This window comes from Gavia stellata, chromosome 9, assembly GCF_030936135.1.
Source record: "Gavia stellata isolate bGavSte3 chromosome 9, bGavSte3.hap2, whole genome shotgun sequence".
Classification (NCBI taxonomy): domain Eukaryota; kingdom Metazoa; phylum Chordata; class Aves; order Gaviiformes; family Gaviidae; genus Gavia; species Gavia stellata.
The window spans coordinates 36,489,310-36,507,144 of NC_082602.1; the positions used below are offsets into that span (position 1 = coordinate 36,489,310).

A 17,835-nucleotide genomic window follows, 5' to 3' on the forward strand; every position below is an offset into this window, starting at 1 on the left:
CCCGGACCCCGCGGGGTTTCCAAACTTTCCGCGGCCGGCCGCCCGCCGTGATTGGCGCGGCGGAGGCCACCTCCATGCAAATGAAGCCCCGCCGCCCGCCGCCCGCAGATCAATAGGGACGCGGGGGAAGGAGCATGCAGTCCGCCTGGGCAGGCGCGGGGAGAGCCGGCAGCGGCACGCCGAAAACACCCCCCAAAACAACCCCCCGACGGCTCACCGCAGGCTCCCGGCCCCCCCGCTCCCGCACACCCCGGCCCCCCCGAGCGCCTCTAAAGCGAGAGCTTCCCTCCTCTGCTTTCTTATGAACCCAGGATGAGCAGCAAAGAAGACCCGAGCAAGTGCTGTCCGGCGGCTGCTCCCATCTCCAGTTTCACCATCCAGTCCATCCTGGGCAGCGGCAGCGCCGAGCCCCCCCGGGAGGCGGGCGGCAGGGCGGCCCCCTGGCCCGCCCGCGGCCGGACCCTCTCCCTCTCCTCGGAGGACGAGGAGCCGGAGGAGAGCTGGAAGCACCGAGGCTGCTTCTGCCCCGAGGCGCACGGCCCCGCCGAGGCGTGCCGCAAGCACCAGCCGCTCAGCTTCACCTGCCTCGGTGAGTACCGGGGACGGGACGGGACGGGACGGGGCGGACGGGCCCCGCCGGGAAGGGCCGCGGAGGGCTCGGCCCCGGCCCGGCCCCCGCTGAGGGGGTGTGTGGCGGGGGGGGGGTGAGGGGGGGGGCATGTCGCACCCTCCCTGCTTTCGGGGCAGAGCGAATTTGCGCCGTCCGTGGCTGAAGGGGGAAGGAAGGAACTCCGTGGAAAATAGGGTGGCTTTTTTATTTTTCCTTCCCACCCCGCGCGGGGCGGATTCCCCCGAAGGGGCGCGGTGCGATGGATAACGCTCGTTTTCTTCGATTCTGCTCGTTTACAGCGCTCGGGCAAGGGGAAGATGGATGTTTATTTTTCAGCATTAATTCTGCCTAAACGGTCTGTGAAATGCAATGCTATAAAGTAAAATCTGCCGGCTCGTATCGGGTAGGAAAGCACTCCTAGCCTGGTACTCAGCTGCCTTCACTGAGGCATGCACGGCCACCTGTCCGTCCGTCCGTCCGTCCGTCCGTCCATCCACGCGATGGGAGGGACAGGGATAGCCCAGAAGGGGATGGCTCTCCCCGGCGTCGGTTGGTGTCTTCCACCGGGAACGGAGGCGGCGGGTGCCTGCCCGGGGGCTCGCCTCGGTGCTTCCCGCAGCCGGGGGCGGCGGGGGGGCTCGGCCGTCGGGGGGTGCCGGTGCCGGCCGCCGTGCGACCCCCGCGCTGTCCGCTCTGTTGCAGGCAGCGCCAAGGGGAGCGGAGCGGCTGGCGGCGGCGGCGGGCAGCGGGGAGCGGGGGCCCTTCCTCTCGCCCCCCCCAGCAGGACTGTAAGGAGGAGAAGGAGAAGCCGCTGGGACCCGCCTCGCCCTCCTGCGGGGACCGGCAGCGCGACGGCGGGGACCGGCAGGCCGGCGCCGCCAAGAAGAAGACGCGCACGGTGTTCAGCCGCAGCCAGGTCTATCAGCTGGAGTCCACCTTCGACATGAAGCGCTACCTGAGCAGCTCGGAGCGGGCCTGCCTGGCCTCCAGCCTGCAGCTCACCGAGACCCAGGTGAAGACCTGGTTCCAGAACCGCAGGAACAAGTGGAAACGGCAGCTCTCGGCCGAGCTGGAGGCGGCCAAACATGGCCCACGCCTCGGCGCAGACTCTGGTGGGGATGCCGCTGGTGTTCAGAGACAATTCCCTCCTCCGAGTGCCGGTGCCCCGCTCCATCGCCTTCCCCGCCCCTCTCTACTACCCCGGCAGCAACCTCTCGGCCTTACCGCTCTACAACCTCTACAACAAGATCGACTACTGAGCCGCCGCCCTCCTCTCCCCGCGGCCGCCCCGTCGGGGCCGGGGGCTCCGTGCGGGGTCTCGGCCCGCCTCCGCGGCGGGGACAGAGGAACGAAACTGACGGGAGGGACGGGCAAACGGAGAGCCCGGGGCGCCGGGGGCATGCCCCCCTCCCCCCGCTATCCTGCCACTTGAAAAAAAAAAAAAAAATTAAAAAAGCGTTATTTCAGATCTGTAAATATTTTTAAAGAAAGAAAGAAAAAAATAAAACGTTTTAAGCCTCGTTTGTAAATTTGCCAGCTCGATCGCGTGTTCCCGCCGGGAGGCCCTGCCCGGAGGGGTACTCCGGGACCGGGGGGTGCCCCGCAACCGGGCCGGGCGCGGCGGGGAGCCGCCGCTGCGGGAAGGGCCCGCGGCGCCTGGGAGCGATGCACGGGAGAGCGAAACCGACGTGTAACGCCGAGGGTTTATATTTTTTTCTGCCTCCTGCTCGTTATCTCGTTTTCTGCAGGGAATCCCGCAGCGAGCGGTATTTAAACCGCGGCCACCGGCTCCGCGGGTACCGCCGGTACCGAGCGCGGGGGATGTTTACAGCAGCAGTAACGAGGCTGCCTTCACGGGGTAACGAAAAAAAAGAGAGAAATAAAAGATCCGAAGGGATAAATAAGGTGATTTTCAACGCGTGGGAACGAGAAAGCTTCCCCAGCGTTTCTCTCCCGACAAAGCCGGTATCTTAAGCCGCAGACCCCGGTTTGCCGCCCGGTGCTGCCCTTGCCCGGCCGTAGCGGCAGGCCGGGCTGAGCTCAGCCCCGCTGCTGGCGGGGACGTCGAGGCGAGCATCGGCACCCGGGTGCCCGTGCCGTCGCTTCGCCTTTCGGACTCTTTTTTAGGGAGAATAATTCGTGTTTCGGGTTTGCCCGTTAACGTCGTTACAGCCCGGCAGCAGCTGTCCCCACCCGCGGCACAGGCCTGGCGCTACGGCCTGGCTGGGACCCGCCTGGGCCCGGGCCCGCCGCCGCCTCCCGCGGGGTGAGCCGGGCGGCCCTCGCCCCGACAGCGGCCCCGGGCACCCCGGGGCGGGCGTGAGGCCGCCGCAGTCCCTCCCGGGGGACGCCCATGTGGCTCCCCCGGGGGGCCGCAACGCCGCCGCCGCCGCTGCCGCCCAGGAATCCCCGTTAGCAGCCGCTGACGGTAACGGGAGCGATGGGGAGCGGCGACCGCCCGGCTCCCGCACCCCGCCGGGCCCGGCGGACTACGCATCCCAGCATGCCTCGCGGCGGCGCGGCGGCACGCCGGGAACTGCGGGCGCGCGGGGCACGCCGGGACGCGCAGTTCCGCCCTTTCGAACCGGCCAATGGCGGGGCGGCGCGGCGCGGCTGGGCGGGGCGGGCGGGAGTGCGCGTGCGCGCGGGTGGCGGTGGCGGTTGTTGGCAGGCCGCAGGCGCGGGGCCCGGGCGGAGCGCTGAGGTGAGGCCGGCTTTCCCGCCGGGGCCGGGGGGTGCGGAGGCCTCCGTGGTACGGCCGGGCCTGCGTTGCGGGGCAGCACTGAGGCGGAGCGGGTGCCTCGGCTTGGGGACGGCCTCCCCCCGCCCGGGCTGGCGGCTGCCTCCCCTCAACCGCGCTAGGCGCCGCGGCCTCTCCCGCTGGCCCCCGGCCTCCCGGGACGCCCCGGCTTCGCCTCCGTACCCCGCCGGGGCCGCGGGTGCCGGAGCCTCTCCGCCGCTAGCCTCGGCCCTCCCTCGGTTCTCGGGCACTTTTCTCACTCTCTTCCCTTTCCACCGCAGCCGGCAGCATATCCCGCAACCCGACCTCCTCCGGGACCGGACTGCGAGAGCGACCGCGCCTCTGACGCCTCAGTGCTTCCGCAGTCCGCTGCTGGGGCAGGAAGAAAGCTTTTCCGTGGCGTTGCGTGGAGCAGCGAGAGGAACTCGTGCAATATGAAAACGGTACTTTTAATGTCAACTTAATGAAAGTACAGACTGGTCGTCCTAACGCCTTCAACAAAGCGGCCTGCTTTGTTCGGAAAAAGCTTACCGGCTAGCTGAATGATTGAGTGTGCTATGTTAAGAGGAGCTATAAAAGCACAGACTTCTTCTTTGTCCAGTAAAAATGAGCTTTCGGGAACGATACAATTGCAAAGGTGCACCCCGTAGTTAAGTCAGCATTGCAGTTTCAGCAGTGTGCATCTTTGCTATAATGCCTTCTTGTGGTGCTTGAAAGTTTTACTAGGACTTTCTGGTTTGAGTTGGGCATGACAATTACTGTTGTTTGGCAATCCCTGTTGTGAAGCTGTTGCACTTGTGAAAATGTGCAGAACTCTCTGTGTGATTTTTTTTTTTTTGTAACACATGTAAAAGGTAGGATATATTTAAATTCTGATATTTTATGAATTTTTCTGGATTAAAAATACCTTTGAGAGATCCTTCCAGGTTTCTGATGTAAGTAGTTTTGCTTCCTGCAGTGCTGCTTGTTGATTGCTTTTGGACTGGTTTGTAACTTGTATGAGGTGCCTCAAATCCTCATGTTTGTTGTTTGAGTTTTCTGCCACAAGTAGACAAGGCAATTAGCACATCCAGTCTAATTCTCCTAGCTGTTCTGAATTCCTTTAGGTTTTGTCTATGTACATCCATCTGTAATACTCACTGAGGTACATTTCACTGTTTAAAGTGTGATGAAGGTGCTGCTGGATTCTCTGTAGTATTCGTATAGAAAAACGTGGCAAATCCTCAAGCATATCTGTTTTTTGCCCAAGTATTCCCAAAGCAGAGCTGAAGAAAGGAGGTGAGAAAGTAGTTTTTCTTTCCTGTTCTTAAAAGGGCTTTTTTAGTCACATCCTGTTTAAATAACAGCAATAGCACTTTGTGTTTACATAGTGGGTTTTTTTTTGAATGATGTCTTACAGAACACCTACCAAAGCTCCCAGTTCAGAAATTTTTCCAGTGCAAGATTTTATAGTGCTCACATTATTATACAACTTGATGATTGTTCAGTTACTGACAAGTGCTAAACTAGAATAATTGTGTACTGAATTTGAACCTTGTCCTAGTTCATCTGCTCATTCTCTCTTGATTTATTCTCAGAGGTCTAATCCTAACCTCTGCAGTTGTAAATAAAAATTCAGGAGTGATAGTGTTATAGAAAATCTAAGCAAATTTACTTCTCTGTCCTTTTAGCATAAGGGAAATGTGCTGTTAAGGCTTTCTGAAGCCTTAAAAAAAGTTTTGGCAGTTTTGTTGGTGTGCATATAATGAAGAGTTTCTTCTTTCAGAGTGTTTGTAAGGTCTGCACTGTCTTCCCAGCTGAAATCTGCTGTTCATAGCCTCTTGCTCTCCTTCTTTGAATTTTTGTATAAACTAGTCCTATGAAGTGAGTCCTGCAGTTACCTTTAGAGTCATTGATCTGTCATTGAATTGTTGATTTTTTTTTTCCAGTCACATTACATTTACATGTTTGTTCTACATTTCAGTACCCCACAAATCACAGCTGTCCTTTCTTATCTGACCTTCTTTAGACTATAAGAGGAAAAAAAAAATCTTAAAGCTGTTTCATTGGAAATATTTTATAGCACTTATGGAAGCCTAAGGATTGGAAAGTTGCAGAGAGGCCAAAACTATTTAAAAGATAATCCGGCTGCAATTCTTGGAAGTATATGACAGTTATACCAAATCAGGAACAAATAACGCTTTTTGTTGGAGTTTTCAAATCAGATTCCCTTCTGCTTGCATGTGTTTTTTAAAGTGACTTCTTGATGCTCACAGTAATTTATAAATATTTACTTTTAAAAATACAGCTGCATACAGAGTAGTGTGGGGGAAAATAAGTTATTTGTAAGTAATAATATCTAAACTTATAGATAATAATAATAAAAAAAATAAACTTTTTGTACTGTTTATTCCGTGTTGTATTTGATATTTAAATTTAAAAGTTCTCTATAGGGGGAGGAATTTATTGAGGTTTTGGACAGGGATTAGCGTCTTGAATTTTAGAGAGTTTGTCAGAAATCTGGGTGTTCTGAACAACTTCTGTGTAAAAGCTAGCAACCGTTTCAGGTCTACTTTAAGCTACCTTTGAGATGGATCAGTTAGCTAACTAACTTGCTAGACTTATGGTCTTGTTATTACTAAAATTGTATCTGTGCGTTATTGTCTTTTCTTCAGATGACGGGATCAAACGAATTCAAACTAAATCAAACTCCAGATGATGGTATTTCATCAGTAAAGTTTAGTCCAAATACATCTCAGTTTCTGCTTGTTTCATCCTGGGACACAACTGTCCGGCTCTATGACGTTCCTGCCAACACCATGAGACTCAAATACCAACATTCAGGAGCTGTCCTTGACTGTGCGTTTTATGTAAGTGTGTGAGGTGGTTATTTTAAATTATTATTTTATAGACATAGTGCCCAAGGCACAAGAGAAATTGTCAGTCTCTGACGCTAAAGGGATAGTGAAATCCTGCCTGAAATCTAGGTTTAGAAAAAACTTCTGCCAATTATTTGTCTTTTAATGAACATGGTTCTAGTTCTAAATATGGATATTTCCTGTGAAGGCTGCAGGCATGCAAGTAATCTACTTCAGGTAGAAGTTGTAGGCAAAAGTAATTTGGGCTGGTTTGTGCTGTTTCTGCGATGGTATGGTAAATTGTGTGCGTGTTTCTTACAAAGAGTTGTACTGGTACTATGTAGCCAGAAATCGTTATTCACAGTAAATGCTTATAGCTGATTATTCTTTTTTTTTTAACCTTTTCATACTGGGTTGTTTTGGAAACATGGCATTGTTGCAAGTGAGCCATTTACCAGATACTTGATTTCTGTATTTTTAATGCACTGGATTTGAAATATGAATGGTTTAAGTTTGTTGGTGCTGCTTTTTTGTTTTGCTTTTTTTTTTTTTAAAAAATAGAATGTTTCAATTAGCATCTTCTTTTTTTGCATTGTATTCTGGCATGTCCTCCAGTGAGTTCATCTTGGTGTGTTACTGAATGTTTTAAGGATCAGTTTAAATTTTTAATTCTACTTGTGCTTTTTTCATTGAACATTTTGTCACATAGCTAATATCGTGCTGTGGAACAACACGTAGGTTCTCAAATGGTTTCCAGTTTCCAAATTAGTTTTAGAAGGAATACGCTTCAATTAGGTAGAACTGGCTTAGGTTTGCGGTCACTTAAAAATAAGCATTATGTTTTTTGCTGTTACAGAAATAGAAATAATTTGATATAGCCTCTAACTGCTTTTATTTCTTTTTAGTTTTAAATTAAAAAAAAAAAATTGCATAGCCCAAAGTGCTTTACTTAAACATTTTGCAAAGCTTCTGTCATCTGCCTGTTTAGATCTGGGCCGGATTTTAACCCTTGTGTCTTAATTCCCATTTTCCCAAAACTCTTGAAAGCAAGTCCTGTGTTATGAGCCTAGGAGATTAAATGTATAGCAGCCAGGGAAACTTAAGGCATGTCATAAGGTGAATTTTTTTGCTTTATAGGATCCTACCCATGCCTGGAGTGGAGGATTAGATCAGCAATTGAAAATGCACGATCTAAACACAGACCAAGGTAAGCAGATTGAATTCTGTAAGCGGTCTCAACAACTGACTTAAGCTTCAGATTTATATACTTATGTGAGCAGAATATGTTTCAAGTTCTTTAGATGGGGGATATTTGCTTTAAGACGTAGCCTCTGTTGATTGAAGTTGCCAGTGTTAGTGCTCAGCAGCCTCCTTTGCTATGCAGCTCTTTCTGATCGCCGAGACACTGAAGAAGGCAGTATTCCTTACTGTGTCATTGAAGATTGGGCTATAACAGCTTTAACAGAAGGGCTGAATCCATCGCTGCCAAATTGAGGGTTTAAATTTTTCCCCATGATGAATATTCATTGATGTATTTTCCATGTGTATTTCTTCTTTATTTACTTATTTTAAGGTGAAAATGGAAGGAAAGGAAATAGCTATATACCTGTGACACTGTTGATTTAAGGTTCATATCATACATGCCTTTATCTAGCAGAATAACTAGTGGTCTGAATAAGGACCACCTAAAAGCATGGCAGCGTTTGGAAGTTTGCCAGAAAGTTTGGTAGATCCTTGTTGTAGGATGCCTTGAATTGGATTTCTGATGATAATCTTGCTCTGCCACAGGCTACTGCGTCTCAATTAGGGGGAATTAGCTAAGCTGAACTAAAACTGAGCATGTTATTTTCCAAAGGTTTGTGGTTTAGGCATATTTGGAATGGTTTTCCACATGTATGGCAGAATGTATGTAAAGCTTTTGCTTTGTCAAACATCATGGCCTTATACTACATTTTTTTTCTAACAAAACATTGCTTGAAAGTGACACAGTTCCAGTGCCTCATTGGTGCAAAATATGGAGCTAGTTTGTGTAACTTTTTTTTCTGCGTTTGTATGTGTGTTAAAGAGAAAAGCGAATCTCGGCCTGAGACAAATGTGGTCACCAGAACCAGCCAATAGCCGGGGCTCGACAAACTTGTGTGCACAGTGTTGTTATGAAAAAGGTCAAATAATTCTGTTGTAGATGACTTTTTAGAAGTGTTTATATTAACTTAATATTTTTATTAATATGTAATATTAATTCCTTTCCTTTCTTTTGTCATAATGCTAGTATATATAAGCTCAAGTTGCTTTCTGTATTAGTGTTTGCGTCACAGGTACCACTTGATCCTGAACACTTCTTTGTACCTCTGAAGATCTCTCTGTGTCTGCCTAAAATTCTTAACTTCCTTTCATAATCTCAGGCGATAAAAGTTTAAATTTAACATTTCTGATCTTTGCAAAAGTTATGCTTCTGAAGACTGAACTATCTGTAAAGGGACTCCTAGCATATCAGTATGCTTGTGGGAATGTCAGTGTGTTCGTACCGCAGTAGCATGTCCTTTTTTTACTTTCTTTTTCAACGCATACTGTCTGTTTGTAGAGCCAATAAGGTTACAATAAATTGTACTTTTTTTACAGAAAACCTTGTTGGTGCTCATGATGCTCCTATCAGGTGTGTTGAGTATTGCCCAGAAGTTAATGTCATGGTGACTGGAAGCTGGGATCAAACAGTTAAGCTGTGGGATCCCAGAACTCCTTGTAACGCAGGAACCTTCTCTCAACCTGAAAAGGTATGTACTGGGTGCTGTGTTCTAGGTGATATGTTAAATAAGACATCCAGTGACTGGTTAAACATTCACCATACAGGACACTGTCTTAAACGGAATTGAATTTGAAAAGTTGCATTTCATGGTTTTCAAACTGTGAAAATGTTGCATTTTAAAATACTGATATTCAGAATATATTGCAATTTTAGGTTAAGGCTTTGAGCTTTCATCAATAGGAGAGCATAACTTAATTCTTAGCATTCCTGATGGACCAAATTCTTATAGTTTAAAACAAACTTGAGGAAGGCAAACCTAACAAAACCAGCACGTTAATTGATGTAATTGTTAATAATCCTTGGCTTAATTGTAATATGGACTATTGATTTCCTTAAACATTAAGACTTTTAGATATATCAGATCCCAGCAGTCATAAGGTCTGATTGTTTTGAAAGGTGCATAGAGATATAATAGGAGGCCAATTACATTGCCTGAAATAATACTTGGTTTTCACTTGGATTAAAAGGTTGAACAGAATTGCTTGTATTGTAATTTACCTGTCGTTGTACTAATGCCTAATAAATTCAGACATTCTCCTAATACTAAAATCCTCTGTGCTAATGAGAGACCAAGAGAAATAAGGTAAAATGTAATGTCTTAAGCTTTTTTAAATGGTTATATGGTGTGTTAATCTTCATACTGCTTACAGTGGTGTTATTGAAAGAATTATAGAACAGTAATTTCTGGCTTTTTCATAGGCTCCTAAACACAGGTAGGATTGATGGATAATTTTACATAAGAATATTTTTTTTGCCTGTATGTTTTTTAAATTTCATTTAGCTCTGTCACGTGGTATTGTCAAGTCATAATTACGAGCCATCATTACATTCCCTATTGCATCTAAATAGCTATTACTTTTGTTACAACATAGCTGAATCTACTTCTGGCAAGACCTTTGTTCAGAAGAAAGTAATTGCATTATTTCTAGTTTTGATTTATAGTTGTATGTAGCATGTAAAGAACTGTGATAAATTGCTGACAGAATATCATATAATGGACAGCCACAGTGAATCAAGCTGCTTATTGGTTCAGCAAGGTTCATTATGTCATTTTTTTAATGCTGTCTTTGATAAATGTGTATACCTCCTCAACTGCATGACAATGGTTTCATTTGATTTATGATTGTGTGGTGTAGAAAGAATACTTACTATACAGGTGTGACATCAGTTTGTAAAGAAGATTTAAGATATTTAATGTTCTTTATGCCTTTGTTTCCATACATGTATACAAACGCATTTTATATAATATTTATTAATATTTTTGGGTCAATTTTTGCATCGATAACGAAGGGAGATTTGAAAAACTGTCTTGTTAGAGTATGTAACTACTGTTGGCCCAAAGTTTTCTTGCCCTTTTTATATGGAAGTGGAATTTGGTAATTGGGATCATGAGAAATTTTAGGCAACTCCTATGTGAACATTTAAGACATTTTCCATCTTGAGACTTCAGTCTTAAGAGCCAAGTTCAGTAATCACATTTTAGAGCAAGAATGCATGCTGAATGAATGTGGATTGGGTAAAGGGAGGTTTTTTTTATATATATATATATACACACACACCCCTGTTTGCTTAGTTTTTTATTAGAAATTAACTTTTTGAAAATTATGAAAACATAATTTGTCCAGAAATGCTTATAGCGAATGATGAGAAAAGTTGTTTTGTCTGATATTTCAGTGCAGTCTTACCAGAACCAAATAGCTTTATTGGGCGTTACCAGAGAACTAGAAAGTGAAACTAGGTGCTTGAGTGAAATTATACAAGCACATGCCAAAAGTAAATTGAATCCTTCTGGCAGGATACCAGATCTCTTACACTTTTGATTCTTGATCTGAGCTATATACAATATCTGTTTCCTATGTGTTTAGCTGCATTAGATCACTTTTTCAAAAGCTTATTCTTATAGTTTGCTCTTGTTAGCAGCTCGGTGACAGGACAGCTATAGGTAGTTGGATTCCATCTGGCTTGTGTATCAACAACTTGTAATTCAGTTGATAGCACAGAGTTTTTGACTGAACCTTTTTTCTTTTTTTAACAATTTCCAGATTAACTGTGTCCCAAGTAATAGTTGGAAATGGAACAATTTATATGCTGAATATTTTCATGAGAAATTTGATAAACAAAAATGAGAATCTCTGAGCCAATTTTTGGAGTAGAGTTGAAATTCCGAGCCATGGTCTTTTTTAATGATGTCAAGCACATTGCTTCCTTCAGTTTCACTTAGTTTTATTAAAGTATAGGAAGTACTGGGTTTTTTATAATGATTTCTTGGCAATTTATTTCCCTTTATTAACGTGAAGCTCAGCTTGAAGTAGTCTGTTTAAACAGACAAACACATTATTACTGGATGGAGGAAAACCGAGAAGAAAATGTGTCATGTGGTATTGTAGGACTAACCTGCGGGATCGTGAATTGATAGTGGGGAATGCAAGCTGTGCATACCAAGCAAAGATTAATTCCAATATCCATGCCCTTTTTCTCCCCTGTTACTTTGTATCTATTTTCATCTTGCCTTGAAATATCCAACAAATTTAATGCTTGAAATAATTTTTGAGGGAAAATTTGAATAGTACTGATTTTTCTTCTGAATTATACCTAAATACTTCTGTACACGTGTAACATTTAGAACATGGGTAATACCAGCAAAAGGAAGAAATCTCGTGTGTGGAAGGTTATTTAGATATCACTGAGATCTGGAGACTGGTAACTGAACAAATGTGCTTGAAATTTAGAATTGCACAAGTGCATATGCATATTCATTTTTTTGGTTTGCTAAATTAGTTATATGTAGTATGGGGCTGTCTTGGGCTTGATTTTTTTTTTTTTTTTGTCAGCTCTGTGCTAGGGTACACAATTAAGGGTGAGCTTTTGAAATGCCGCATCAGTGTCTTATCACTAACCAGCTGCATACTACTGCTGTTTATTCCAAATTTGAGTTATAAATTGAAGCTAAAGGGAATTCTATAGCTATAGACTTTATTGTAGGTGTCACTTTTTTGTTATTACACAATGCTGACATTTTATTTTGTACAAAGAGCAGTGGATATCCAGGCTGAATAAGTGTTAAATATTGTAATTTTTTTTTTTTAAGGTCTACACGCTTTCTGTGTCTGGAGATAGACTGATTGTGGGAACGGCAGGTCGGAGAGTGCTGGTGTGGGATTTACGGAACATGGGTTATGTTCAGCAGCGAAGAGAATCAAGTCTGAAATACCAGACCCGCTGTATCAGAGCGTTTCCGAATAAACAGGTGTGGGAACCCTGTCAGTAACTGTATTTCTGCTGAATATTCTTTATGGTGGTTTATTTTTCAGGTTTTCTGCATCTTTCTCTCATTTAAAAAAAATTCTCATCTTCAAAGTTTTATAATCAAATTCTGGGAGTTGGTGGGGGCAGAATGGTGTTGAGGCTTCTTGTTCCAGGTTAACTCTTTTTAATTGCGTAGCTTAAGAATGTTTGCCACTGACTTACCAGCATATTACGTTTTCATTTTTTTCTCAGTTTTGTCTTCTTTTTTAAAATAGCTTATTTAATGCATCACAATGGTGATGTAATAAAAAACAAAACAAATAATCCCCCGAAGTTGCAGTAGAAGAGAGGAAGACAGAATTGGCAGTTGCTCAGCAGCCTTTATGCATTGTAGCCCTAGGTTCTTCAACAGGCTGTCAACAGGGGCAGGATTAAAACTACATGAATGTTGTTTATATATTCTTTTTTTTTTTTTTAAACTCTGCGTCTGTGTCATGCACTCAGGAACCCATGATCCATTATCTGGGGGGAATTGTACAATTTAGATGATCATACACTATGTTAACCTACATGGAACAGCTGTATCTGTGGTATTTCTCTTTCTGAAGTAAAGCAAGAACATTAGCTTTTTCTGACAAACTAATTTGGAAGGGAATTTTCCCGTGTACATAGTGGTAGTACAGGAGTTGGGAGACCTAGTTACTTGTTCTTGAACTGGCATGAACGCTTTGTCCATTTTCAGTTCTAGTTATAGTAAAACAAGCTGATTTTCCAGATTGTATTGTATTATGGATTTTAAAGAACCTTGATGTAGCTAGATATCATTACAATCCTATTTCTGAAAAGGTCTATTGTGGGCTTAACTCAGAAGTTACAATAAAAGCATCTCAGGTTGCTCTAAGCCAGGACTGTAATTAACTGGATAAGTGGACACCACTTATAATCAAGTTTCACTGAAAATGCTATTTCAACTTGAGTGTTTAGTTGCTAGTATAAAGCTCTGAACTAATTTTAGTGTGATGTAATTCTGAAATTAAGTAGTCCTGTGAGTATCTCTGAGATATTTAGGCCCAGGGGGTTAGGTGGGCAAATACAGGGGGTTCTTAACTCTTAAAATTTTTTCCCCAAATCAACTTGTGTTTGGACCTGCAGGGGTAATTAAAAGCCTCACTGTCAGCTTAAACCTATGGTGCAAGGAGGATGTCTCAGAAAGCTTTTTTCCGCATTACTTCTTTCTTAGAAGCGGATTTTACTGATGACATCATGGATCTGTGTTAACAAACAATTTCTGGTTGTACACAGTTTAGGACTGTTTACATTTCATTTATTTGGATTTAGAGTGGGTATGAGATAAATTGTATTGCAATCTCTTCTCCAGTTGTAAACTTATAAAATGCGTATCTCCAATTTTTTTGGTAGGGTTATGTTTTAAGTTCTATTGAAGGTCGTGTTGCGGTGGAGTATTTGGATCCAAGTCCAGAAATCCAGAAGAAGAAATACGCATTCAAATGTCACCGTTTGAAGGAAAATAACATTGAGCAGATTTATCCAGTTAATGCTATTTCTTTCCATAACGTCCATAACACGTTTGCTACAGGTAGAGTAGATACCAATTTTTTGTAACACTTGCATCAATTCCTTTAGTTTTGATTTAAACAGGTCAGCCTTTACTTCATATGCCCTTACTTTAAGCCTTCAAATCATATTTCTTGCAATGAGCAGGGTTTTTAAATTATTTGATGCAGTGAGAGTTAACTGCTTTAAAAGGGATTTTGGGAAATAGTCACTGCTATCTTTACTGAATTATGCAACTCTGTATAACCCTGTGTTTTTACTGACAAAGTACTTCTAGGTAGTTTTCTTTTTTCCTTCTTTTTTTTTTTCCCCCTTTGCTGTATCTTTTCAGTCTTACCGTTCTCCCAATTATAATTTACAAAGAGTTTTTAAAAATTAATTTTCAGGAGGTTCTGATGGATTTGTAAATATTTGGGATCCATTTAATAAGAAGCGGCTGTGTCAGTTCCATCGGTATCCCACAAGCATAGCATCACTTGCCTTCAGCAATGATGGAACTACTCTAGCAATAGCTTCTTCATATATGTATGAAATGGATGACATTGAACATCCTGAAGATGGTATCTATATTCGCCAAGTGACAGATGCAGAAACAAAACCTAAGTGAGTATGCTTCACCTGTATTTGAGCCTTTCTGAGCATTCATCCCAAGATTTATTAATTTTCCTAAATTCATGAATAGCATTATTGATGCCAGTAGATAGTGCAGCTTGACAGTAGGGTTGGTTTTGATTTTATCTTGTTCGCCCAAGCTTTCAATATCCGTAGGTTGATAGACGTCTGATGGATAAAATTGTGCCTAGTTGTTTAGTAGGAGAAGAATGTCAAACTCTTATCCTTTTTGAATAGGTGCTATTATATGAAGCTGTGGAGTTATTGCTAGCTCATTGCTTCGGGAATTAAGTGAAGAATTCAAGAATAATTTATTTGAGTAAATGTTACTGTGTTTGGATATTTAAAACTTAGAATTAATGAAAGCTTTACACACTGAATATGCATCCAGCTGTCACAGCCAGAAGTGAATCCAGATACTGTTCTAGGAAGGTTGTGTAAAATCAAGGACAAGCTTTCTCAGTTCCCGTGTATTGGAGTTTGCTGCAGCCCTCTGATAACACACTTTTCTATCATTGTTGCTGTCAAAATGGGGCAAACTGATTGATGGAGGGAAAAGATTTCTGTTAAGCTTGCTTTGGCATGAATGTTACATAGAAAAATTGCCGTCACAGTGCAGAATTGCACTACTCTTCATTATGCTAGCACAGGAGCAGTTGCTTTTATTTTCAAATTCCTGTGGCTTGTCATTGCTATTTTTTTTTTTCTTCTAGTACTCAAACTGTCTTACACTTTATCTGGTTGTCTCCATTATTTAGTATCTAAGTGGCTAGGTAAATAGACACACATAAGTGATCAAAGGTATTGAGTTTAAAACCTCAAGACCTTCCCCTTCCTCCCTTAAGTGACTTGTATATTGCTTCAGAGCAGCTATTGTATCACTGCGGATATGTGAGGTGGAAGTTAGAGAAGAATAAATACACCATCTTATGCTCATAGAAAAATAAAGCCAGAACTATTTCAGTATTCATTTCTGGCCTTCCTCAAGCAAAAAAAAAAAAAAAAATCCAAAGATGATAATTAAAATCTATTTTAAAAATAAAGTTGTACTTGTTAGGTACATTTGGGAGGGTTTAAAAAAAAAAAAGGTGATGGAAGAATACTTGCTGCTATTGGTCTTGTAATAGTAAGAGCTGCTTTCAGTTATTTTTGTTCATTGCTAGTTATGGTTGCTAATTCTGTAGATGCTTCATTCTGCCGTATGAGGAGGTTAATCTACAATTAAACAGTATTTCCTCTTGGCCCTCCATTATTTTCTGAAACAGATGGTTCATCATTTCCTGGGCTGTTAAACACAGCAAGGTTAAGGTTAGACTCTTGGGAATCAGCTAGTTTTGAATCTTATTAGGCTGTAGAAGGAAAACTAATAAGAATACTCCTTAATATCATTTTGTGACTGTAAACAATTATTTATTAGCAAACAATTGATCCCAGAAGGGCAAATTGTTTGAGTCAGTAATGAGCTGAGAAAAGACAGAGCATATCTGTGTATTTGGAAAATAATTGTAACGTAATTGCAATGCATTTAGACAGGCATCTTTTTGGACCTGTTTCTGTCTTTAAATGAATTTCTGAAAACATTAACAAGGTTTATATGCTTTTCTGACATTTACAAGTTGCTTGTGCCAACCTTGGGGCAGTAAGAATGATGCGTATATTTTAATGTTACAGTAGTGTGAGTCATCTCTGGTTTATTCTAAAAATAAGTTACTTAGGACAGAAGACTAATAGTTTTGCATACTCATTTGAATCACTTAGCATTTCTGCATGATGCATTCTTAAATGCATCAAGATGGTGCCATGTTATATAAAGAAAACTTGGCAAGATCAGCTTTTTGATCACTAAATTATTATATATTGTACCTTGATACAACTGAAAGCGGTCTTTCTACACACTTCTGCTTTTATAGAATGTTGAATGTTTTATCTGCTTATGATTACTCTAAAAATTGCTTGCTGAAATACAGTTTATTTATTTCAGGTCTACTTAGACTTCTGGTGATACTTCTCTACAAGAGGTGCCCACCTGCTCCTAACAAGGCTAAACTGAAACAAAGAGAAGTGAGAAGAACAATCTTTGTACTGATGTTGTTTTTAACTGAGAAATATTTGTTTGTATATCGTAGTATGTCTTAGTTTGTCATTACTTTCCTGCTTATAATGTTAGTGAAACTCTTTTCTTTATTTGCTGCCTGTAGCTAAATTACTTCAGTCTTGTAGGCAACTTTGCATATACCTTTATAAAAACTTACCACGTTTTGTAGTATCTAATTATGAAAACTTCAGTGGTCTCATAATTGTTCAATAAATATATGTAGGTTTTTTGAAAACAAATACTTTGTGTAACAACCTTTACTGTTTGTGAAACAAATATTAAGACCAAACCTCTAAGTCACAAGAATTCTTGAGTTCTAGATCTTCCCGATGGAAAAAGACAAAAGGTTCAGAAATTTTCCAATGAGATGAACCGGGAATTGCTTCATTACCTGGGGATGTTGGCTCTCCAGGCAATGTTTTCAGAAGGCTGTGAAAGCCTGAAGTTGTATTAGGTGTGCTTGTTTATCTCAATGACTTGATTGTTACTGGAGAACCATTAACTCTTTCTGGAGCAAAGAACTTGAATGCGTGGTACTTCTCCCCCCCCCCCCCCCCCCCGCATACTGCATAAAAGCCTAAAATTAATGATGCTTGGGAAGAATTGAGGGTAGAGGGAAGAAAATGTAGAGTTTAAGCCTGTAGCTGAGTGGTCTGTCCCAAGTCAGCAGATCTGACCTGGTAGCCCAGGGTTTATGGAGTAGCACAAATGGAAAGTAAGAAAAAAGGAGTTTCCCCAGAGTGGAAATGTCATTCTGGCCACAAAACCCATGGAAATATGCTGTTTCTCTGAATCTCTTCTTTCCTTACTGCCAGATGGTAAGAAGTCTAATCTGTAATCAAATTTTCTATCAGCCTTTTGAGGATTTTGGAGTGGGGGGTGGGTGTGTGGGAGGAGATGCTTGAACTTGGCCAAATTAAAAATTTCTTAGGAAAGTAGGATTAGAAAAACACCTTAGATACTGTGTGTTTGTTTTCTCTAAACAGGAATGTAGACCTGATAAAGAGACTTAAACCTGCAAATCCATCTTGTGCTAAAAAGAATATATTCAATGTTGCACTTCCCTGACTGGTTAGTGGAAATATAGATAAATGCTTCCTGATTAGTACCACCAATAAAAGCTATCTCATCCAACTCTGCAGAACAGACTGTCAAGACTGCTGTCTTAATAGTAGCTTGTATCGCGTGTTTGGGAAGTACTTAAGTATTCACTTTATAGTGAATAGTGAGGAGGGACAGAACAAAACTCCTTTTGTGAGGCTTATCAAAGATGATTAAGGTATGGGTATTTTGGAGTGGTGATTGGATTGGTACTTT

General features: G+C 42.7%; 2 protein-coding genes across 3 annotated transcripts; both read left to right on the top strand.

Annotated features, from left to right (window-relative positions):
- Positions 1-312: 312 nt before the first annotated feature.
- Positions 313-1,869, top strand: HMX2 (H6 family homeobox 2). The gene is given in 4 exon segments (XM_059821511.1): positions 313-630; positions 1,130-1,159; positions 1,392-1,691; positions 1,693-1,869. Coding segments are annotated over 4 exon segments (825 nt in total).
- A 1,433-nt stretch (positions 1,870-3,302) lies between these two features.
- Positions 3,303-16,957, top strand: BUB3 (BUB3 mitotic checkpoint protein). Of its 2 annotated transcripts, XM_059821230.1 has the most exons (9): positions 3,303-3,314; positions 3,632-3,793; positions 6,005-6,199; positions 7,325-7,394; positions 8,807-8,958; positions 12,079-12,237; positions 13,656-13,833; positions 14,198-14,414; positions 16,405-16,957. In XM_059821230.1, the coding sequence occupies exons 2-9, from the start codon at positions 3,785-3,787 to the stop codon at positions 16,412-16,414; spliced, it is 990 nt and encodes a 329-aa protein (XP_059677213.1). In that variant the 5' UTR covers positions 3,303-3,314; positions 3,632-3,784; the 3' UTR covers positions 16,415-16,957. The 2 variants fall into 2 exon arrangements, with proteins under 2 accessions (XP_059677213.1, XP_059677214.1); XM_059821231.1 differs by lacking the exon at positions 16,405-16,957 and having other exon boundaries at positions 14,198-14,418.
- The last annotated feature ends 878 nt before the right edge of the window (positions 16,958-17,835 follow it).

Coding starts and splice junctions, on each gene's coding strand:
- BUB3 (XM_059821230.1), top strand. Junction 6,200..7,324: donor TCCTTGACTGTGCGTTTTAT/GTAAGTGTGTGA, acceptor TTTGCTTTATAG/GATCCTACCCATGCCTGGAG. Junction 7,395..8,806: donor CGATCTAAACACAGACCAAG/GTAAGCAGATTG, acceptor CTTTTTTTACAG/AAAACCTTGTTGGTGCTCAT.